General features: G+C 37.9%; 1 protein-coding gene across 2 annotated transcripts in view; it reads right to left on the bottom strand.

The window, feature by feature from the left end:
* SUSD4 (sushi domain containing 4) overlaps positions 1-14,528 on the bottom strand; it is a 70,678-nt gene extending 56,150 nt beyond the window's left edge. The window contains exon 1 of one of the 2 annotated variants that reach the window (XM_087964521.1): positions 14,314-14,528. In XM_087964521.1, the coding sequence (XP_087820647.1) occupies positions 14,314-14,473 (160 nt within the window). In that variant the 5' untranslated portion in view covers positions 14,474-14,528. Of the gene's footprint in view, positions 1-13,961; positions 14,248-14,313 lie in introns of those variants that run through there. The other variant, XM_087964528.1, reaches the window with a different exon arrangement.
* Positions 14,529-24,686: the final 10,158 nt, after the last annotated feature.

Raw genomic sequence — 24,686 nt, forward strand, 5'->3', positions numbered from 1 at the left:
AAGCGAGATGAGGTCTCCGCTTGGAAGGCAGGAGGGTGATAAGGAGCAGGGCGATAGTCGGCTTTCTTCCCAGAGGAAGAGAGAATTTTACGTTTATCTCTGGTTTCGATGAGATAAGGTTCCAGAGCATCGCCAAAAAGCTTATCGCCTGCGAATGGAACTGAAGCCAGCTTCCATTTTTGGCGTGACTCCACCTGCCAATTTTGGAGCCATAAAAGTCTTCTTGCTGCTACAGAAGATGCCGTGGCCTTGGATGCAAATTTGGCGGAATTGAGAGTGGCATCCGCAGTGAATTCTGCCGCTGCAATAATCTTATTAAGGTCTTGGTGAGACTGAAGGTCAGAAGCAGGCAATCTATTCTGGAGTTGGTGCAGCCACTGTATGGATGCCCTCATGAAAAAGGATGCTGCTGTTGAAGCCCGAACAGCTCAAGCAGCGGCCTGGTGATTGCGCTTGAGGGTCTGTTTGGAGCGTTTATCATCCGGTTTCAGGATATCTTCTGGCTCCGTGGGAGTGCCAGAAGATGAGAACGAGGCCAGAACCAGAATGTCAACAGAAGGCACTGCCAGGGCATTGTCCAGAGCTGCACTGACATTGTAGAAACACTTATCCAGAGAAGATGGGAGAGGACCTGCCGAAGGAGAAGCGCACTGTTCCTTGACCATGTCCAGGAACAAAATGGGAGAAGGTAAAATCTCTGCATGCACTACAGGCTTGGAGAAGAGCGAATCCCCTTGGCTAGAGGGATTTCCTTGTGGCTCAGGAGCCACTTCCTCTGGTGACAGCTTGGCAGTGACCAAGGCCTTGCTGAGTAATGGCCTGAAGAGAGTAGGTTTGAAGACCAATGCAGAGGATGTCTGCTCTGGGCGAGAATCCTCTTCCTCTGAAAGATTTTGGTCAAAAATCTCACCCTCTTCACACTCTGAATGAGAAGAGTAACTGTGTTCAGATGGTGAAGGCCTTCCTTCCTCATCAACCTTCTCCCATTCTGATAGAGAAGAATGGACCCTGAGGTCCTGGGGCCTGTGTAAATCAGGATGATGAGGCAAGGAACTTATGGATTGAGAAGGGAGAAGGGCCTGAACCCTTTCCAGAGGGTGAAGAGTTTGCCTGAAGCCTTCAGCCAATCCCTGCCTAATGGCTAATGAAACAACATCTTGGATATCCCTTGGTCGATGCTCAAAGGTAGAGGCAGAAGGCCAAAGGCCCACTGCTGTGGGAGTGAAGGTGGCTTCAGGCTTAGATTGAGGAGAGGTTTGAGGCCTGGAGGGAGGGGGAGGAGCATAGGGCACAGAAGCCTGTTGGAAATAAGGCCCAGATCTGCTTACATCCTGAGGGTGTGATTGTATAGCAAGAGCCTCAGGAGACCAGGATGGAGGATGGAAAGGCTCATAGATAACTTCTCCTCCCCTGGGAGGGCTTGGTTGGGGCCCACGAGTATCACCTGAAACACGCTGTAGTTGCACTCCCTTCTGTTGAATAGTTCTGTTGAACTGCCTCTCTAGAGCTGCATGTCTGCGCTTCTCTGCCTTCAATTCAGCCTGAGTTGCCTTCTTAGGGGCTAGAGCCTTAGGTTTGATTTTAGCAGCCACCTCCCTCTGGACTGATTGGGTGCGTTGCCTACGTCTTTTTCTCTTATTGGGCTTAAGGGACTGTTCCACTGGGGGAGGGCTCTGCCTGAGCCTTATTTTGCTCCATTTGTAGAATAAAGATTCTTGCGTTGGAAAGAAGCTGTTTAGAAATTTTTCTATTAAGCCCCTTAGGGTATAAATGGCCCCCAGGCTTACAAAATGGCCACTCACCTCATGGTGGAAGGCTTGAATCCAAGATGGCCACTGACTACAGGAAAATAGGCTCCAAGATCGAAGAATCGCTCCTTAGGCTATACAGAGCCCCGAGCGAAGTCAGCAAGGGAAAAATGCAGCAACCAGCCACATGATCAGCTGGCTTGTGCTCTTATTAGTTTGCCGAGCTTGCCTGCACAGAGCTCTGTAACGCTACTCCCAATGTTGCAGGAGAGAGAGCCCTGCTCTCCTGGAAGAGCAGCTGCCCTGGGAGCTGCTTGAAGCAAGGAAAAAAGTACTGAAGATCGCTGTGAGTGCTGTCTAACAGAACACTTTCAGAGACACAGTTACTGACTGAAAGGAGCTGAGTCAAAGGCTGGGGTTTCTCCCGGGGGCTGGCTTTTATATCTTTGTACAGACTCAGCTAAATGATGTCATAGGAAGGAGTCAACCCATCCTGGGCTCTCGGTGGAGCATGGAGGAGAATATGATTACTAGAGAATATATGCAAAGAGTGAGAAAAAAGCTACATGTAAAATTGAATAATACAAACATAAAAGCTGTCAATACATGAGGCACATATGTGGTACAATACACTGTTAGAATTATTAACTGGACACAAGATGCACTGGACAGTTTGGACTAAAAACAAGAAAACACATGACTATTCACTATACATCCCTATAGTGATATACAAACTGATAAAGTCTTGTCTCATAACATATGGTTGTGTTTGTAAAATTTGACAAATGGTTGAAAAGTAAAAAAATGTGAATAATTGTTTCAAGAGATATAGAAGAGAAGACAAAGAATTGGAGATCACAAAGTATCTGAAATATGAAGTTGAAAGATTATGGCATAAACTGGCTATGATCATTCCAGGGGTTATGGCACACTGAATGCCATAGCAAAAAAAATCTTCAATTTTTAGAAAACTTAGAAAATATGCTCGTTGACAAAATTTCCATCTGTCAATTACAAAAGAACACACTGCTTGGATCCACATATTTTCTATGCCCATATTCTAGGTTCTAGGGATAAACTTGTTATGTATGAAAGCCAAGCTAAAGAACTGGCAGCTGTAATTTCACATTATGTATATAGCAACAACTTGGGAAGGGAACTCGCTATGTGGACAGAATTGCCAAATCCAATTTAAATATCTGGTTGGCAGTGTGACCAACCATATAACTAACGTTACAGTAGTATTATTTAAAATTGTATGAAGTTATCACTCAAAGGTTCTTCCCTTTTTAGTAGTATAGGTTAGTTTAGAATTTACCATTCCTGGCCAAGGTGATAGTGGATTATAACTGAGTAATTCCAAATACTTCTGAATGAAACTGATTTACTACTTTCATTTAAATCCAGTTTTGGACTGGAGCATCAGAGAGAGAGACTGCATTGGTTACTTGGATGATCTGCTGAAAAAGCATGATGAGGAAGTTGTGATCTTGTTTGTGCTCTTAGGTATCTTGGTAGTTTTTGACATCATCAACCATGGTATTTTGTTGAACTTACTTAGGGAAGAGGAGGCACAGCTTTATCGTAGTTTGGCCCCACCTCAAAAAACTGGGGAAGGGGATTACTGTTCTATTCTTGTATCCCAAGATTCCATTATATCTCCAGTGTTTTTTAACATAACTATAATGTGGCTGGGGATGAGCACTAGGAAGAGGGAAGCTGGATGCCATCTACATATTGATAGCACTCATGTCCTAACTACTATCTTCAAGTGTGTTGAGATTCTGTTTGGATCATATTGTAGACTATTATCTAAAATTAAATCCAGACAACACAAGGGCATGTCAATATGGGTAACACTTTCCTTATGGCAAAGACTGTAACAGCAATCAGTGTGGTTACATTGTCCTAAAGGAACAAATTCAAAACTCAATGTTACTCTTTGAACTTGCATTGTTCTTGAGTGCTCAGGTCAGTATAGTAGTCTCTACATCCTGCTGCAAATGCATGATCAACTTCTTTCCTCTTTGGAGAAGGGTATTTGGATGCTATTATCTATATGCTGTTTACCATTTGAGTAGATTACTTATCTTTATTTTATTTTGTGCTTATAACATGAAGCAAAATCACATGAGTGTCCAGGCTTAGCTTACACACACTTAGCATAATATATAAGCCACTGTGTAAATATGGGAAACAGAACTGAGAAGATCAATCAGTCCGTATCTGCAAGGCTGATTATGCAACAATAGGTTTCATTATTTCTTGCTTTGCTTTATTTTCAGATCTATCTTATTCATTTCTGTATCTTCTCCTAACAGAAAGACAAGGTGTAAATTTAGTAATAAACAACAAAATACTAAATTTCCTGACAATTAGAAATTTCCTGACAGTTAGAACAATTAATCAGTCGAACAATTTGCCTCCAGAAGTTTCCAACACTGGAAGTTTTAAAGAAAAGATTGGACAACGATTTGTCTGAAATGGTATAGGGCTTCCTACCGGAGCAAGGGGTTGGACTAGAAGACCTCCAAAGTCCCTTCCAACTCCATTATTCTGTTATTTTTTTATTGTGGAATTTAATAGTGTAATGCAAGCCAGATTTTCAGTTTCAACTAAGTATTTGTGCAAGTGATTTTCCCTTTGCTTTATACTGGAAAAAATCCCTACAGAGAGCTTTCAGATTGATCTCTTGGGAACTTCATATTGCCCAGTTGTTATTTTCAGTCAAACTTTGCCCTACAAAGAAGTTCAACCTGACTAATCCAATTCATTATATAAATAACTGCTTTCACTAAAGGAATTCTTTCCACTTAAATCAGCTCAGCAGTATAATACTGACCACAAAATTTTTTCATCAAAAGACAACCAACTCTGCTTTATGTGTTATTCAGATGACTATTAATAACATGTTACATCTACTGGAATTACCTTCGGGTTAATTTGTCCAACAATACTATTCATAAAGGGTACTTATACTTTTAATTTATATTACAAAAAACTACTATGTTATTTATCTTTTCAAATGAACTGATTGGAAAAGGTAGAAGTTGCATGGTGCCAAGTCTAGTCTTTATAGTGAGAAGGGTAAAGATGGTAAAATCCAGCTTTAAAATTGTCTATTGGATGGCTCATGAAGTGGGAAGCCTAACGTCAGATTGCAGAATTCCCTTTTTGTGCTTCTGAATGGTTTACCTAATTGTAACAGAATTTTGAGACTTCCAATGTACCATTCTGAGCTACAGTGGTGTCAGGCCCAAGGAATACCACGTAACTGACACTTTCTGCATCCTGCAAAAGCTGTAACTGAAAGTTTTCCTGCTAAAGCTTGGGTTCTGCAGGTTTTTTTTCACATGTGAAACTGTGATTATATTTCATGGGCTGATATTTCTTTTCTGGGTCATAATGATGAGCCTATTTTTAATCACTATCACAATGCTGTGAAGAATTTCTTCAACTTCATTCTCAAAGTGTGACAATTACAGGCAAATTTCAACTTGTGAAGCTTTATTCTCTCCCATCAGCTTGTAAGGACCTCACAAACCTGATATTGAAGAAACTCAATAATGTGATCCATACATTTTGGTGAGGCACTAACCTTGGCAGAAATTTTCCTTTGAGTGCCCTGTTAATTGTCCATCAACTTTTTCATGTGAAACTCATAGTTTGCTATCACAATTGTCCACTTTGTTTTTAATCACACAAATAAATTACTTACATTTTGGTCTAGCAAAATACCATTTTTATGTCAGTACAGTTATCACATGACTTCATGAACAATAGTGATACAACTTTTTCTCACATCACTGAAGGAATAGATGCTCAAAATCATATCAGAACTTCAGAAATCTGTTGGCAATTTATAACATTGGAGGTATTACTTTTCATTCATCACTCATATGATTCATAGATTAAAAAAAACCTCAGAACAGATTTACTATGTATATTTCAAATAAGCATACATTCAGCAACTTCCTGAATATTCATATGCCATAATCATGAACATGAACCCATTGCAATTATTTTTAATATACATTTAATATATTCCCCACTCTGCCCAATATAATATCTACAATACAAACAACTAATTACCTAAATGTTTGCAAAAAAAACAAAAACCAAACAAATTCAAAGAGCACCAAGGACCCCTCACAATACAAACATTATATATCTAAAAACAGGAATGGTTTTTAAAACATTTAGTGAGGAAATAATTGAAAATTGAGGATTTTAAAATCTTTTCTCCTTTCCCAAAACTTGTAAGCATATACTAAAGGAATTTTCTTGTAAGTACCATTTATCTGAGCAGCAGAGCAAAAAGCAAACAGCTGCAAATTGACTCTTAGATGGTGTTTAGAAGACAAATAGGATATGAAAGCTTTGAAATATCATAAAAATTGTTTAGATCAAGGCTGTGCTAATCTTAAGTTTTAATCATTTCTCATACTGTAGTTTGAACAGTTGTATTCCTTCCTTTTTTTAAAAAAAGATACTAAATTCAGACAAAGATAAGCAATTAGAGAGTGCATTCATATGATGCGGAGTCATCATTGAAAAGATGACTTTTTCAGTAATATATTTGAAGGCATGGCATTAAAGAAATTAAATCATGTATGGCTTTAAAACTGCTTGCTGATAAGCTCAGACACATACTGGGAGCCAATGCATGTATGCTTATTAGGAATTTTCATAATGCTCTTAATTAAGCAAAATCAAGAAAGTCTGAATCTAAATATGAAAATCCAGTATCTTAACAGCTGCATGATTTTGTAGCAAAGTCTAAATTTAGACATAACTTAGCCATGCACTGCCATTACACTTCTTTAATAAAATGTACTGTTTATCATAAATATTGGTGCATCTGTGAATAATTTATAGGCATATTGGATAAATGGCTCTTAGCATAGTAAATAATTCCCCTTTGACAGATTCACAGGACTAAGGTATGAATGACATTCATTCCAAATTAAACATTTTTATATCAGCCTGAAAAGTTGTATGCCTTATGTGGCAGCATAAGATGTAAAAATATGCTAACACTGGCATAATAATTAAAAAGGGCCAAGAGATTTCTATCTAAATCACAAGTATAAACAATTTTGGCAATTTTTCACCTCTTCTTAATTTATAGCCAATGAATTTTTCATTCTACATCCCATCTTGTGTATAAACATATTCATAAAGCATCATCATTTCAGACCTGGTGCTAGAAAGAAGTTCATTAAGAATTGCCAGTAATAACACATATTTTAACTTTGATCAAATAGATCTTAAAGTAATATCACAAAACTTCATTTCTTTTCATTTCTTTTTTTTTAACCCCTTCTCACGAGATTCACCCAAGCTTTAACAAACCTCTTTTGCAAATCCAATATAAAAGTATTAACTAGATCACTGTCTTGATTTATTATTTGTAATTCCTTTTTGATTTTTAAAGTACTGATTTCTTTTGTATGCCCAATGAAATATCTTTTTTCATATCATCCTTGCAGCTTGTGATTTATAGATCCATTTTCAGTGCTGGCGCTTCATTCCACTCAGCCTCTGTCTTATCAGATAAAACTTATTCTTATTCTGCCATTTCTTTCACATAAACTATTCACAGAAGTATACATTGCAGATAACACTCTTGATATTAACTTCTGATTCCATATTTCCAAAATATCCATCAGCATTTCCAGTGTTATATTTAATCATAATCAGGTTTATGTATTCTTCTCATTTAATTAAAGCCTTTAGTTCCCTCTAGTGTTCAAGTTTTTAAAATTGTTTACATCTTTTTTCTGTTATAGAAAAACACGCAAATCAACTTTCCCATGAAAAGAATTCTTTATAATTAACTCCAAGATCTTATTTAAAATTTATCTGCATGTTCAATCTATTTATAACTGTATAAAATCAAAGTCTTAATTGCATATTTTCTATTTATTTCATTTTTTAAAAACAATTTTAAGCTTTTAGTTAAAATTTCTTTCATTAAAGTTTGAAAGCATTTACCTAGTATTTTCAACCTTATCAATCCAAAAGTTTTTAATAGCTGAAAAGAAGTTAGTAAGCAATTTCCAAATGAGATTAGAAAAGGAAGTATGGAAATGTAGTGTCCTTTTAAAGGCACCAATTATGGTTTGAATAGGATGGCTATTCCAAGAATTCCCAGTGCTCAAAACTGGTTGTAGATTGCTGTCTTGAGGTCTCCTCATGAGTAGCAATGATCTATAACACTTGTAGGCGATCTCCCATCCTCTTAAGATGTATGGTGGCTCAGTGGCGTAATGATGTTGAAGATGGTCTCTGCTCCAGCAGTTCAAATCCTAGCACTATGTAGCATGGTGAGCTCCTATCACTCGCCTCAGCTTCTGCTCACATAGCAGTTTGAAAGCATGTTCTGTACAAGTAGATAAAAAGGTACCACTTTTGTGGGGCAACAAGCCAGAGCTTTGTATGGCAGTTAGAATCCTGCTGTCACTTCCCGGTTGCAACACCCATTTGTGAGGCAGCTTTGGTGGAAGGAGAAGGACCTTGGAAGATGCCGCAGGAAAAGCCACTTGCCTTTTTCTCTAGTGTGAAGTTAGCTTGCCTATTTTGGTATGCCATGGAAAGCATGTAACCATGTACCCAACAGAGCTGGTAAACAGGTAGCCAACTATTATTCTGCATTATCGTTGTAATCACCTGGCTAATGTAACAACACCATATGCTAAATAAATAAATAAATTTCATCACCTCTTTGTTAGAGAGGTATGAAGAGCCAGTCTACTCACCAGCTCTTCATTCTTTATAGTCATTGCCTCTGCTTTTCACAAAGCTGCCTTCAGTCCATAATTTCTTCCTCTGGAAGCCCTGTGTTACAATGTCTGTCTGAAGCCGAAATAGTCCAAGAATAGCTTAAGGTGCTCCAGTCTGGATGTGAAGTTTTCTCTACTTTTCAACATGTGCAGAGCAGGGAACATAGATGTGTTGATACATGCCAGGGAGGTAGCTGGAAATGACTGCATTCCATTCCATGCCATCAATCTTGTGGCTCCAAGTAGTTCTGCTAATTTCCTGTGGGATCACCCTCTTCAGTCTGGTTCCTGTCCCTCAGTTTTCTTTTGGCTGTAAGAAAAACAGGATCTCTTGCTTCTGCAGCCATTGTTTTTAAAAAGTGGATTTGTGAAATCTAGAGCACAAAGCCTAGAAATCAACCAGTCTGTGTCTATAATGGATTGTAATTGAAAGCGTAAATTGAAAAATTCAGCTCTTGTACTTCTGTAGCCTGCCTGGCAGGGAATTCCCTTCCCTCCTTGCTCCCTCTCCTCTCCTTATGTTGCTAGGATAATTTACAGCTTCTCCACCAATCTACACAGTAAAACCCTTTTCTCAACTATAACACTTCAGTAGCACTTATTCACTGGCTGTATCTTGTCTGCACAAATCTGGAGGACCACTAAATACCAGCAAAGAGAGAAGCCAAAGTTTCAAGGAATAGCAACAAACAAATCATTCAGCAGTGCAGTGGGAAAGAAAAAGAGCACAGTGCATACAATGACCAGGGAATTGCATATGGCCACCAGAGACGATCTTTCACATGCTGAATCATGTAGGGCATGGTTGGAATTTCAGCTGAGAAAACCATCTTCCACATCAACCAGCCCTCAAAATGTTACACATTAAAGTTACATGGACAGCAGTACAGCACAAACCCATTCAGAAGGCAAAGTTAAGGGTACTCTTTGGGAAAACAAGATTTAGGGTGACACCATTTCTTGATGACTCCAGAAATGAAGGGGAGCATATAAGGTAGCTATGTAGATGTGACCAGGATAAAAACTAAGTGGCTCATTTCATAATGAAATTTTATTTGAAAAACAAATGCCAAAACCAATAAGCAACTGCTATTTGATACACAATTTATGTATATTTTCTACAAAATATTCAAAAAGGATTCCTCTACAGTCTATTGCACTTCTTTGTCAAATCTGAAGGGCAGGAATATTACCACGCTGAGACTTTTTCTAAAATAGATCCAAAAATTCACAGTAATAATAGTCTCTCACACTTCTCAAATGCCATTTCCCCCCTTAGAAATCCCAACATTAAGTTACTCATTTCAAAGACTGTCACGCTGCTATGTCTCTAAACAAAGTAGGTTATTGGATAACTGGATAACTAAATGCAAAGCACATTATTCACATCAGCCAGCAATGTTGTGGAGCACATTTACTTCTGTATTAGCAGTAAAACTAAAAACTAGTACAAAGAAAGTGATGATGAAGAGCTATAATGAGCTATCCACAAGCACAGACTTGCAGTGAGCCCTATATACACACGTAAAGAAAAAATTAATGTACATGACAGAACTTGAATTCTGAAAGTATGTTTTTCTACATTTTAAAATACTGTTCGTTCTGAAATTTTCCAGAACATTCTGAGTATAGTGTATGTACACATAACTGCACACACGCTTTATTTGTCATGGAACATCACTCCCTGAGAACATACATGTTTGGTTTTGTTAATAAATCATAGTTTATGTGTTTAGGATTTATGAAAGACCCTGGCAACTACAGCTTCTTTAACACAGTATCACAGTACTAATAGGTCAAAACAATCTATGGGGTAACCTGATGAATGAAATTACTCTGATACAAAATAGTATATTACAGAAATTTGTTTCCATCCTGTATTCTTGATACTTATTTTGTATTCTATAAAATATGTAGAATATTTAAGAAAAAATACTTTTTTTTATAGCAAAGAATTCAAACGTTAATAAATTCCAAATTCCCATTGTTAAAACATCTGGTACTTTTTTGTTGTACTTGTTTTAGTATTTCTCTTTAGTTGCAAGTTTCTTTGCCTTTATTGTACACTGTACTTGCCTAGTTCTTACAGCAAAATTTAGCAATCCATGATGCAATGAGGGTTTTGTTTTTCATCCAGCTTTATTACAGACCCTGACTCTGGTTAGGGCCAAGATGAGATGACTAGCCCAAGGTCACCCAGCTGGCTTCTGTGCCTAAAGAACCCAAGTCTCCATATTTAATCACTATATGATACTGGGTCTTATTTAGGCTCTTTCGTATTACTGATATACAGATAGCCCTCGATGATAAATGGGGCCAGAATTTCTACTGCTAAGCAAAGCAGTTATTAAGTGAGTCATGCCTGATTTTACCATCTTTTTTTGTAGTGGTTAAGCAAATCATTGCAGTTAATTGAATCTGTTGTTAAACAAATCCAGCTTCCGCCCATTAACTTTGTTTGTTGGAAGCCGGTTGGAAAGTAAATGATGATTACATGACCGTGGGACACTGTAACCATCATAAATTAATGGATGGTTGCCAAGTGCACAAATTTTGATTACGTTATTGTGGGGACGCTGCAATAGTTTTTAAGTGCAAGGTCCAGTTGTAATATTTTTTTTCATGCCTTTGCAACTTCGAACAGTTGCTAAATTAATGGTTACAAGTTGAAAAACTACCTGTTCAGTAGTCTTCCAGCATAATTTCTGAAAAATTTTGGAATAAGAAAAAGTATGCATGTCCTTGTGTGCATATATATATATATTTGTGAGTATATATATGTATACATACACATACTAACACAGATGCCATTATATTCAAAGAATTCACAAGTACAGTAAGCAGAGGACTGCCATATGCACTGAATGAATAGTGGCAAAAGATCTGTTTTTAAAACTGGGATAATATATATAAGACAGAATAGGATTTCATTCCCAATTAGAAGATTTTATTCCTTCAAATATTGAACTCTATCCCAATGTGCTGACAACTTTGCAAGCAAATAGAGCATAAAACTCCCACATGATTAGATGAATCCTGAACACACACTTTTAAAGAACAACATATTTGTGCACGCACCTGAAAAAGATAGGAAAGTAACAAAGGCTTGAAAGTGCATCCATGATCTAGCAAAAAAAATTAGCTGTACTTTCTGGTTCAAATCTAGGAGAGGAGGAAGAACATGAATGATCTTGGAAAGGGAGGGGAGAAGGAAATATCTGAGGCAAATGGACAACAAAAAACAAAACAAAGTGGCATTAGAATCTGAACAAGCAAATGAGAGAGAAGACAAAAGCATAAATATAAAAAGAAATGGGGATGGGGACAAATTAGAGGTTTTGGATCAGGAAAAAAGGCTCCAAGATGCAACTAATAGATTCTATATGAAGCTGAATTGTTTAATGCAAACAACATTCAAGTAGTGATTATATCAATGTTTTCAATGCAAGAGATGCTCTGAACACACACACTCCATCTTACTATGGGACCCTCTGCATTTTTATACAACTGGCCCAAAGAAAGCCAAACTATATCATAACTAAATTCGGGATGCTAATATATCCTAACTTTACTTTTCTGTAAGCTGAAATGCTTGTAAAAATTTTTTTGTTGTTGTTTGTTTCCTTGGGTATGCTGCTGAAATACTCAAACAGCTTTTGAGGATACTTTGGGTCAAAGCTCAGCTGACTTTACAAAGCTTAAACTCAATTCGGTTTTAAGTTCAGGCCTCATTTCACTGTGATTTCATCAAGAAGCATACAAAAACCCTAATTGAAAAAACATAAATGAACAATGGGGTCAACTTTTTGAGTATCAAACCTTCAGGCTGCTGTTAAACAAAAGCCAGACTATTTAATTTCAACATAAAAAACTGCATCTGTGTTAACCTACATCACACCAGAAAGCTACACAACTCCTTCAACTAACAGTTTTCTTCTCACTAAATGAGAGGTTCAACATGATCCAATTAGGAAATGATTTATGGTCAGATTGTTCAAAGCATTTTATTGCACTGAAACTAAAAAGAGTTTTGTTTTCCTGACAATCAAATTCAAATTAAGGAATGCATTCCATTTTAGTTTTAAAATGGCCCTAGGAAGAGCTGTGTTCACATACTATTTCCCTTCTGAGTAGCTCAGAGAACATAGAACATAGGCAAGAAATGAGGGTTAAATATTTTTAGGTGTTTCAAAAAAAGAAGTCTGCAAATATGATATCTATCAGATAAAATGCAACAAGCAGTACAACCAACAATACTATAAAATAAAAACACATAGAAAAGCCAGCACTGATCAATTTAGCCCACATATTAAAAATCAACAGTACAGTTATAATATCAGAACAGCTTAATAAAACCCACTTAAGACCAGAAAGAACCAATACAGGATTTAGGACCTTGGACATATGAAGTATCTGTAGTAACCTCTTGTCCCCTTGTGAGGACAAGGCACTATTTTGGTCAGCTAAAGCAAAGATGGACAAGTAACAACAGCCACAGTTATTGAACTTAATAGACAGGTTGATTGGCACGAATAAAACCAATCCTTGATAGTGATAGTGTCACAAGCACTTGGACAGCTGCACTTATGACAATTGAAACTTTCTAATTGTCTTCACTGTGGCCCCAGGTAGCTTGAACTGCAGTACTATATGGGCTATCCTTATAATATGGATAGGTAAAGTATATATTTGGGACACTTGCCAACATCATTTTTAGAGACTAAAACATTCCTGGATGAATATTTTCACTTTAGAAATACTTGAAACTCAGGACAGCATGATTAAACAAAATGAGGGCAGTGGTATGATTTCCTTTTTCATTTTATAAAGTAGGATCATTCAACTTCCAAGTCACCCAACATAAAAATGCTTCCCAAAAAGATGCAGCAGCTACTTATCAATGTCTGGCCAAATAAAAGAGATAACCACTAACTCCTAATTATTCTCTACATGAATGGGTGCCTTTATGTAGCCTTATCCTTTGGAAATGGACAATGTACTACAATATTAAAGCTCGGTTTTAAAAGAAACCCAATTTTAAAGAAAACTTTGCACATGAGTGTGTCCCAAATACAATATTAAAACTAAGTGGAATTTTATAATCATTGGAGGATTTATTAATGTGGATTGAAAGATAACTTTTCTGCAGCATATATACGGAGCTTTTTAATACGGAGAGCAAAGAAAGAATTGTTCCAGAGAGGACTAATGCATCCATCTCTCTCTCTCTCTCTCTCTCAAATAGAAACAGAATTATTGCATTGTTTCTTACTTTCTAGTTAGAAGCATCAGAGAAGAAAATGAGGATGAACTTTCCTAGCCCTATTTTCAGTATCTTTGAAGGGTAACAATTCTTTTACAGCTTTCTACATGAAGTATCTTCTTCTGCGGGACTTTATTTATTTTAAGGAGGACCTTTTTAACTTACCTTGGTAGGATGTAGCCATTTAAGAGGTTGCTCCTCTAACGGATTTGAATGGGAGGAAAACACCGTTTTACCTTCAAGCCTTTCTCTTTTCACAATCCACTGACTGGAGAAGCAGCAAGGCAGGCAAGGCTGTGGGAGGATGTTTCCCCGCTTCAGCATTTTGTGCCCATCAGATCAATAGCCAGAGGCTGCCTCCTTCGGCGCCAAGGAGGACCTGCCTGTCAGAAGCAGCCTGAGCTCTCTCACCCCCTCCTCCCTCCTTCCCCATAGCTGGGCGTTTGATTTTTTTTTTTAAATCTATTTTTTATTTTATTTTGCTACCTCTTGTCACGCGAACCAGCCGCTCACTCACCGCCCGTGATCTGTGCAGGGCCAAAGCACAGCGCCAGTTGGAACCACAAGACCACCAGGGAGAGTTTAGACTGGCAACGCTGAAACAGCGGTGGAGGCGGTGGCGGCAGCGGCTGCTCTAGGAACGGATCCCGGCTGTTCGGGTTCATTCCATGATACATCTTTCATCCGCAAAGGGCATCCGGATTGAAACGGTCTGCAAACAGAGCAGGCAATCTGCTTTAACGGGGTGGCGGGAGGGGGTTGTTTCCTCCGCGCAACTCCCCCCCCCCCCTTGCTCCGATCTAGACTGGGGGAGGGGGGCGCCACACTTTTCTTGGGCTTCTTGCCCGCAACTGAAGCCCCCCCTCCTCCCCAGCCCGTTACCCCCATTCGGCTCTTCTGCGCTCCCTGCTGGCAGGATAGGAGCACTGCGGTACAAAAAGAAGAAGGGGACGGGGGGAACCAACCCGCCTCCTAAAAACAATTCTTCCCCCGCTTTTCGGGTCTCCGGAGATGTGACGGATCCACGTCGCAAAACGCAATCATCTTTTTTTTTTTTCCTCCCCGGCACAGGAAAAAGAAGAAGAAGAAGAACCCGGCGCTAACGGACACGCCGGACTTATTTCCACGTCCTCCTGGCTGGCGCTCGGGTAGATAACAACACGCCACAGTTTTTCTCCAACTGACCCCCAACCACCTCCAGTTCCTCCGAAGAGAAGCTTGGTCATTTGCAAAAGAACACCCCCGAGTATCCCCTCCTGAGGCAATATTTTTAGAAAAAGAAAAAAAACAAGAAACGGGACGGGGATGGAAGCAACGCTGCAAAGTTCACGTCGCACCTTCTTTCGCCCCCAACCCTTCCTTCGCCTCATCTTTTTCGCCTTCCCTCCCCGCCCCCGCCGGCTGTTACAGGGGACCCTTTAGGCTAAGAGAGTCCTTACCTTGAGGGTTCACGCCTGCCTGCATGGAGCCTCCGTCGTTTTTCCCCAGCCGGGGCGCACCTCCACTCTCGGCCGGTGCTCCCGCCCGGCCGCCTCCGCCGCACTGCCCTCGGCTGCTTTAGCGGAGGACGACGGAGAGACACTCGCGGCGCGCGCCACCGCTCGCGCTCATCCTACCTGGCTGCAGGGGTGGGCGGGGCGAAGAGCCAAAGGCCCGCGAGGCTCCGGCGCCGGCTGCAGCGGCTGCTGCCAATGGGAAGGCGGAGCGTGCACCTGCTCCTTCCCGGGCGGGGGTGGGTGGGTGGGCGGAGGGGGGCGGCCGGGTCTCTCCGCCAATCTGGCGGGCGGAGCGCGGCAGCCGCGACGCGTTTTCCCGGTGATAAATGAGCCACGGAGATGGTAGCGACAGCAGCAACGTAAAAAAAATAAAAAAAAAGCTTCCTTACCTCAAAGTATGGACGTTTGGGATAGAACAACAATATCTGGGTAATAATTAATAATAATAATAATAATAATAATAATAATAATAATAATAATAATAATAATAATAATAATAATAATAATAATAATAATAATAATAATAATAATAATAATAATAATATCCAGCCATTCCATGTTAGGCAATAGTATTATTGCCTGCGCTTTAGTGGTTGTCCGGATAAGGCAAGCCCAGATAGAATGATTCGAATTACGGAAGAACTCTCCTCGTCTCCCTTCTTGCTCTGGAGGCTGAATCCTGCATGAAAGGGTTGCATCGCCTCTTGGAAAGCGCAGGAGGATCCAGATGTGCACTTCTCTTGAGTAGACATGCATACTCTGTCTATATATATATATATATTCCCCGAAAAGGGGGATTGTTGCCACCTTTCCCCAATTTAATAGGCTGATGCACGAATAGGCTGATGCTGGAAGTTCGGTGCTAATGGAGTCCTGTGATGTACACAATGTGTTTATGTAAATAAAGTATTTGGTTAAGCATCAAAAAGCCTCAAGATAAAACGACTTCATAATCAGAAGTGCACTCTTGTGGGAGGGACTTCATTTGTTTTGTAAACAATAATTCCCCAAATTAAAGAAGAAACTAATTAAATGCATAAATCTCAACTCTTGATCCCTTCAGTTTTACTTTTTCCATCTAAAAAGAGTAGCTGAAACAGTGAATTAAACGTTACAGGCCGAGAAGATTCTGTAATCTGGTGGCTGAAAAAATGTCCCCTAATTTGAAGTTAAATGATGATTGTATGTATGAAAATTAGACTCAAATGGAGTAGTTTGCCTTTAAAGATATGCAGGCAGAATATCATTTTCCTTTTTGAGTAGTTTATAATGTTTATTGCATATTAATCATACATATACACTATTCATTTTGAAATGCTTTCTAGGATATGTTTTTAACTTAGTTTTCTTTACAGTTTGATGTTTACAATTAAAATGTGGGTTTTTAATGAGTACTATAATGATCATCTGTGCAGTGCTAATAGCATTCCAGCTATGTGGACAGAATATATGATTTCCTAAGGTATGAAAAAAAAAGGGGGGGGACCTTTGAAATCTCACAAAATCATATTGTAGTTATCCAAGTTGAGATTGTGGTGATGAACAGTTGCAGCCCTTTTGAAAATCATAAACAACATACACAGAAACTGGAAAAGATGAACATACTTCTTTCTAAACAATATAGTATGGATATAGCAATCTTAATCAGCTGAAGCTTCTAAATACTGTACCTGGAACTATTAGTGTGAATATAGTTGAAAAATGTTTCAGTTTTTCAACTGACCCGGGATGGGTAAAGAAGAAGGGGGATTTACTATAGGACAATGGTAAACATTGTCTTCAGAGAACATCAGGAAACCACCACGGCCAACCCTGGAAGTTCATGCTGGCTTCAATCCTTGATCTTCCAGAGGACATATTTTCATTTGAACCCCAGTACTTCTCCCCTTCCATTCCCCCTCCAGTATCATAGCTTCCCTTTTATTTCTTTATTTTTCATCTTAAACTGCAATTTTGGAACATTGCTACTTTGTTCCCATGCTTTCTTGTTACAGACTGAAAGAAAGTTACAGATTGTTGCCTATTGTAGCATCAGAACTATAATATACCATCAGGAAAAAAAACTGGTGGGGGGAGACAGGGTCTGTGTTGGTGTCAAATGAGTCACAAAGTTGGACTACAGATTATGCATGAACCAGCAATCCTGGACTAGGTGAACAGAGGAAAAATGTCAAGAACATTGGAACCAATTCAACTGTAGACTGCATTTTCAAGCTACAGGAATGGGAAGAGCAATAATAATGTTGCCCTAGTCGGGCTACAGGAATGAGCAGGCCAAAAAGCAATGAAATAACCAATTAGTTCAATTGGTAGCCATGTCCAAGTGACCATCAGCCTAGCCCTGTTACCAACCCTTTCTGGGGGAAAGAATAGGAGTGCATTAACTTTAGGCTGCACTGCTATGTATTAAACATAGACAGGTAACAACATAGATTATTATTATGCCAAGAAAAACAAGAAATATAGCAGTATGTTTTCTCACTTGTATAGTTGGACATGTAAAACCCCTAAAGTACAATAACGCATCGTACAATTCAGAAAATTTTAGGATTTAAGTTTGAAATGAAATCACAACTTTCTTACAGATATAATGTCAGAAGAAAATCAACAAAAAAAACATAATTTAATGGCTGCTCGGAGCAACAAGAATAAATTTTGCTCAACATTGAAAGAAAGGTACAATTCCAATAATATCTGATTGGGAACTTAAATTTGGAGAATACAGCAATGGCAAAACTTTGATACAATCTGCAGCAGTTCCTTTTCAATGTTATACTCAATTTTGAAAGAAAAAAAATCCAATCATTTTATGCTTGTAATATCAATATCTTAAATTGTAATTAATATTGATATATTTTGTCTCTTGTCTATTTCCCATATTTTTAGTTTTCTAAATAGGATATCAATAATCTCCAATTAATATTTAAAAACATCACTGTCTTGAAACAATACAGTGTATCAAGATTTGTTATAACAGAACGGAGGAGGAAGAAATATATCATTTATAGGATTTATGACAGTATTCCAACTGTGCAGTGTTCTTGGATTTAAAAGGGAAAAACTGCTTGGAGCACACAGAGACCTGATATAGCACCTATCGCTTTAAAACAGCTGCAGGTTTTTTTCTACATCTGCAACACAACCCCAGGAAGCACACATTTGATTTAAGGAGTTGTCAACAGGTGCTACAAGTGTTGCCATGCACACTCCAAAGAACTTCCCTTCGAATCTGAAGCCTTGCACAGCTCTACAGCACAATGCAAATGTCAAAAGTCATAAATCATAAGGATTTAAAATCTCTGATGATAAGATGCAGAATGCCTATCTTCCAGACACAGGTGCTTTGTGCAAATAATGATGAGGATGGGGATGATGAGGATGATGAGTGGTCCATATAAATGTAGATTAAATATATACACCTGAGCAAACAGTCTCTGTAGAAATTCTAGAGTAAAAAGCATACTCAAAATATAGGGCACCAATAAAGAAAACTGTATAAAAGTGTATTTTTATAGAGACAAATAAGACTGCTAATATCTCAGACTGAAATGCTGCACTGAAACAGTGGTATCTCAAGATTTACCAAAAACACACATTGATGTAAAAGGAGGAAAGAAATCCTTCCTTCCTTCCTCTGTTTGACACCCATGTTCTAGGGAGATGCCTTTGGATAATGGCCTCTACTTTAATCATAGAATGTAAGATAGAGATCCTGCAGTCTAGACTTTTATTGGCACAAAGTAAAAAAACAAAGTAGATAAAAATGTAGTCAATTCTATAGCTCCACTTCCTAGATCAGACATGTGAAGCATATAACTAAGAAAACCAGCCCTTCATTCTTTGGTTGTTAGATCAAAATCCTAAGGTAAGAATAAAATAATTGTATTAAGGAAAAAGAGGATGAAAAATTCCTTTTGCGATTTTAATTCTTTACATGCAAAACAGTAACAATAAATATGTAATTCTATTAAAATCACAGCATTTCCAAAGACTCTTCAATCAAAATGCTATAAAGGAAAATTTTAACTTGGGACAGATCACTGAGTGGAAGTAATATAGGCAACTGCCAGACAGAGATCCAATAATCTTCAAACATACAATACTAAACTTCCATATATAAGATAAACATTAGAAACAATAAAGATATTGACTAGTACACAAAAATATTCATCTTACTGTGGTATTAACTAGATATTTATGTACTATATGTCTATCCAACTCACAGTTCCTTTTGGATCAGAAGTCTCTTTCTCATTCAATTCTAATTTTACTTTGATTTTCTGGAAATTTGGGAACAAGATATTTTCTTTCAATCTTTGGCACTTTTTTATTTGTCAATTGCTTACAAGATAATAGGTATAAGTAAAAACATACTTATGAATACATGGATACATATAAGAAAAATAAAAAAATATAAAAGAAACAATAAGACAGGGATGGTAGGCACGTTGGTGCGTTTATGCACACCCCCTAGAGACCTCTTAGGAAAGGGGTGAGGTCAATAGTAGACAGTCAAAGGTTAAAGTTTTTGGGGTTTGGGGAAAAAAACAGAGAGTCAGGTAGAGTATTCCAGACATTGACCACTCTGTTGCTGAAGTCATATTTCCTGCAATCAAGTTTGGTGCGATTAACCTTGAGTTTGTATCTATTGTTTGTTCTTGTGTTGTTATGGTTGAAGCTGAAGTATTGACAGGTAGGACATTGCAATGTATGATTTTATATACTATACTTAGATCGGACCGAAGGCAGCATAGTTCTAGGTTTTCTAGGTCTAGAATTTATATTTTATTGTGTTGTTATGGTTGAAGCTGAAGCATTGACAGGTAGGACATTGCAATGTATGATTTTATATACTATACTTAGATCGGATCGAAGGCGGCATAGTTCTAGGTTTTCTAGGTCTAGAATTTCGAGTCTGGTGGCATAAGGTATTCTGTAACAAGTAGAGGAGTGGAGAACTCTTCTTGTGAAATATTTCTGGATTTTCTCAACTGTGGTAATATCAGATACGTAATGCAGATACTGATGAGCTGTATTCGAGTATTGGTCTAGCAAATGTTTTGTATGCTCTAGTTATTATTGTAATATTACCAGAAAAAAAGCTACGTAAGATTAGGTTAACAACTCTTAACGCCTTTTTGGCTATGTAGTTACAGTGAGCTCTAGCAGTTAGGTCATTAGGGATGAGTACTCCAAGATCCTTGACAGTACTCTTGATCCTTGACTTTTATTCTTTCAGCCTTTCTGTTTAAAATCTTCCGTTTCAAGCAGACAAAAACTCTTTTCCTGGACAAGGAGAAAATGATGGAGAGGGGAATCTCTTCCTCTCTAGGTGAGAAGAAGTACATTACGCTCAACCAGATCCTGGTTTGGAATAGCAACAGTGTCTCTTGGCCATCTGCAATAAGGCTGGGAAAGTGCTACACTCACAGTAATTGTCCTGAAAGTCTCCCTGGGGAGAATGTTCCATGCCTCCTTTTTCCTTCCTGATCCCACTCTATGTGAGGATGGGGTCATATGATACAAAGCAAGCCTAAAGTCATAAGGGAATGCAGTCCAGTGGCAAGTAACCCGCTCAAAGCTTGTAAACTTTTTGTGTTTTGAAAGCATTGCTAAAATACAAAAACCTCAAGTGGAGGCATAGTTAAGCATTCAACTTGCAAATATAAGAACTGATTTATAGTGACAGCTGGTCATATTTAATTTCTGGCATGTGATGGAGTCAAAACATCAGAGAGATTCATAGTACTCCTTTTTTCCTCTGGATATTATGCAGAGATAAACTCTGGAGATGGAATTAACCTGATGCACACGGTGAACATTTGTGGATGCAGAAGAAAGTGAAGATTTTAGCCAGGAATAGATTAGGAGAGTGGTAACATTCAGATGGTTTTCATGATCATAACAGCCATAAAAGCAGATTGAAGGCAATGCCTAATTTCTTTTGCTGATCTAAAATGTTGGAATCCAGAACCCTGACCCCAAGCTGCTCTAGGCTGTGCAGCCACAAAATTCCCCTCAGCCTCATTCCATGTAAAAGAGAAAGAAAAGAAAAGAAAAATTCAGATCCTGGCAGTTTGCAGCTCTGTCGTCCTAGCTGAAGAAAAAAAGAAAGAAATGGACAAAACGTACCTACTGGTTGACCTGGATTATGAAGGATACCTGCAAAGTAATCAAACTAGCATTACATGATCTGAAACTCAGGTATGGGAGTGAAGGGAGTGAGGCTGGAGTTCCTTCCATTAGAAAAACAGTCAAATTCCTCAGTGCTTTTTAGAATATTCTGCCACCACTGTACTTGCTATTGAAAGATGCAAAGATTGAGACCTGTCCGCTTCTCTTCTGCATATAGACATACTAACAAATCAAAAGTAGAAGCAGTGTATAATTACTCACCCTCAGGACCTAGTAATGCTCAAGGATCAAAACATGGGATTGAAAATGTCTAATAAATTAATAAACCACAAAAAGTGCCAACTCCAATGGAAAGCAGAAAGATGCTTGTGGAGAGATTTAGCAGTAAAGCCCTGAAATTGTTTTTGAATCAGGTTCTGATACTCAGATCTGAGACCTAAAATGAAGGTAATATTTAATCATGCCTTGTCCAAGGAATAGTTATCAATAATAATTATCCACAAGCTTCTCCCGAACTCTTAAGCATAAATCAGACCTTTCTAGCATAGTTCCTCAGATAATGCTTGGTTTTTAAATGTCTCTTTTCCCCTTCTTTTTCTTTTCTTTTTTTGTAAATCACATTTTTCCAATAGAAAAGACTACCTTTCTCACAGAAGCTGAACTACATTTTATACTTTTGCAAAGAAGGCTGTTAATTATTCCTTTTTATTAAAAAGACTCTTTGTTCTTCTTGGCAATTAGTATTCTGGTCTGAATATTTATATTACATTGAAAATGGAATCTCATTTTTAATGAAAAAATTCAATCCCAGAAGAAGGAACCAATATTAAACCAATTTTTCTTTCCTTCTTTATTTGCATAGGACTGCTTGCATGTGTGTTTGAAAATAAAAACCATTTATTTTATGTGATAAAGGTGATCAGATCCTATAATTATGACACTCTTTATATAGTATAGTAATCAGGTAACTCCTGGAAGCTAACATAAACTTTGAAATAAATTTTTAGCTTAGTATTGATCTTTATTCTTTCTTTCCTTACCTATATATTTGGCACCATACCAGAGTATCTGTAGAGAGGGCATCAGAAAGGCAAGATGGTAAGACACAACTATACAATAGAAGCCCGTTTTTTACATATATGATGCATGTAATATGGAAAAAGGATTTCAGTGACATATTCACACCTCCATGTTGACACACATACACATCCTCTGCAGATCCTGTACATTGCATAGGTGGAAAATTCATGCAGCAAGATATCTTTAATGCCAGTCAGGATAAAAACCGGTTCTTGAAAGCAGGCATATAGCAAGATGGTTAAGGCAGAAATGTTTCCTTTTCTCCTCTCAGAGCCATTATATTCCTCCTCTGCATCCTGTTTTCTATAATCTCTTAGAATACCTATTTCATGTACCTAAGTTTATATTTCTTGAAGATTTTTTTTTCAAATAAATGTTTTGCAACTGGCTGACATTTTGATGACAAAATATTGTATCTATAGAAACCTAGGTATTCTAGGCTGCATCCTAGTAGGTCAATCAATAGTAACTGAGTCTAAATATGCTTGGGTAAACACAGGTCCATCATCTGACAAAAAATTAAAAACTTAAAAAATCTCAAAAGACAGACTCGATGGACCACTAGGTCTTCTGCCATCAGTTTTCTGTTTTTATGTGGATGAAGGTGGAAAAGATATTGGCCAGATTTGTCTGATCTGCAGTCATATTGTGATAATAGAATTAACTTGCAACCAACATTGGAGAAGCTTGCCAAGAATGATGGGTTCTATTCCAATATATTCAGAAAGATTCCAGGTTGATGAAAGCTGATCTGTATGTAGCTGTTAAAGAACATATACATTCTCAGTAGAGATCACATTTATCCACTGGGAATTTGCTTTCACTTAGAAGTTAAATTATATTATAATAAAATATAAAATTATAATATTACTAATCACTGTCTCACATTTTATTGTAATTTACTGTAGATAAAATAGACATATGCTTACCTGCTTGCACAGAACTCATGAAGGCAGGCATATCTTCACATTCCGGGGTCAACATTCATTGTGAAAGGAAATTTAGAATTGTGTAGAATTATGATATTGTGTGCAAAATATTACTTGAGAACTTAAAAAATGACCTAGACAGTTTTCCTAAAGAAATCCCTATGCTCATCGGTTAGAGACTGTAATGTCAAGACAGCCACATCTCTGCTTCAGATAGAGCAAGCTACTGGAGTTATGAGATGGGAATACATCTCCAATATAGACATTGCATTTTTATAGCTCCCAAAAACAATGGTACCAATACTGCCTCCAAGGCTCCAGCTACAAATTTGCAAGCATTCTTAATAACATGAATTCTATGTTCCTACTATGCTCCTATTTATTTGAAAAGGACAACATTCATAAAGTGAACATTGTAAAAGAAAAGTCATTATCAAGCTAGAAACCAACTGCATTGCTGTTTTAGCAGAAGATTTGTAAAACACTCAAACCATTTTCTAGGACAAAGATTCAAGATGCAACAACTGAGAACCTGTTTGCTTCACTAAGTCAGGGAAAGGAGGGGGGCAAAATGTCCAATAAGGAACTTATAAAGTCATATACCTAGAATAAGAGGAACAATTTGGAAAGATTCATAAACTGAAGTAGGAATGGAAGCTGAAAAATAGGAGATAGTATCACATTAAGGAGAAATGTGAAATGCTCCTACTTCTAGACAAAGAAGCAAAACTGATGGAAAGGAGAATAAATGTTCAGGATTCTTAAACTCTTCTCCCCATGCTACAATAGAGTAGTTCTTTAAGGAAACTATTTCATAATCCAAGAGACCTGTTTGGGCAAGAAGAGAGAAATGACCCTTGTGGCACTTTGCATCCATTTTATCTTATTATTTTATCATCACATCTGTGAATTGCAATCAACCTCAGGACAGCTGAATATTATAGCTGTTCTCTGGACAGCTTAAGATGAACACGGAGAGGGTAAAATAATACTTAGGTAATTTAAATGAATACAAATTTGCAGAGTAAGATTAACTACATCCTAGGGTCCTGAAGAAGCTAGCAGACGTGATCACAGAGTTGTTAACTGTCAGAACCTCTGGAGAAAAGGCAAAATTCAAAGAAGCAAAGAAAAAAAGTTACCCCTTTCATTGAAAAAAAAGGAGGAGGACTTGACAAATTACAGACCTGTCAGTTTGAGATCTGTACTGGGCAAGGCCCTTCAGCAGAGTATTGAACTGCAGGTTTGTA

Source organism: Notechis scutatus, chromosome 1 (genome assembly GCF_049901735.1).
Source record: "Notechis scutatus isolate UNSWTSFEM ecotype Mainland chromosome 1, rNotScu1.2, whole genome shotgun sequence".
NCBI classification, from domain to species: domain Eukaryota; kingdom Metazoa; phylum Chordata; class Lepidosauria; order Squamata; family Elapidae; genus Notechis; species Notechis scutatus.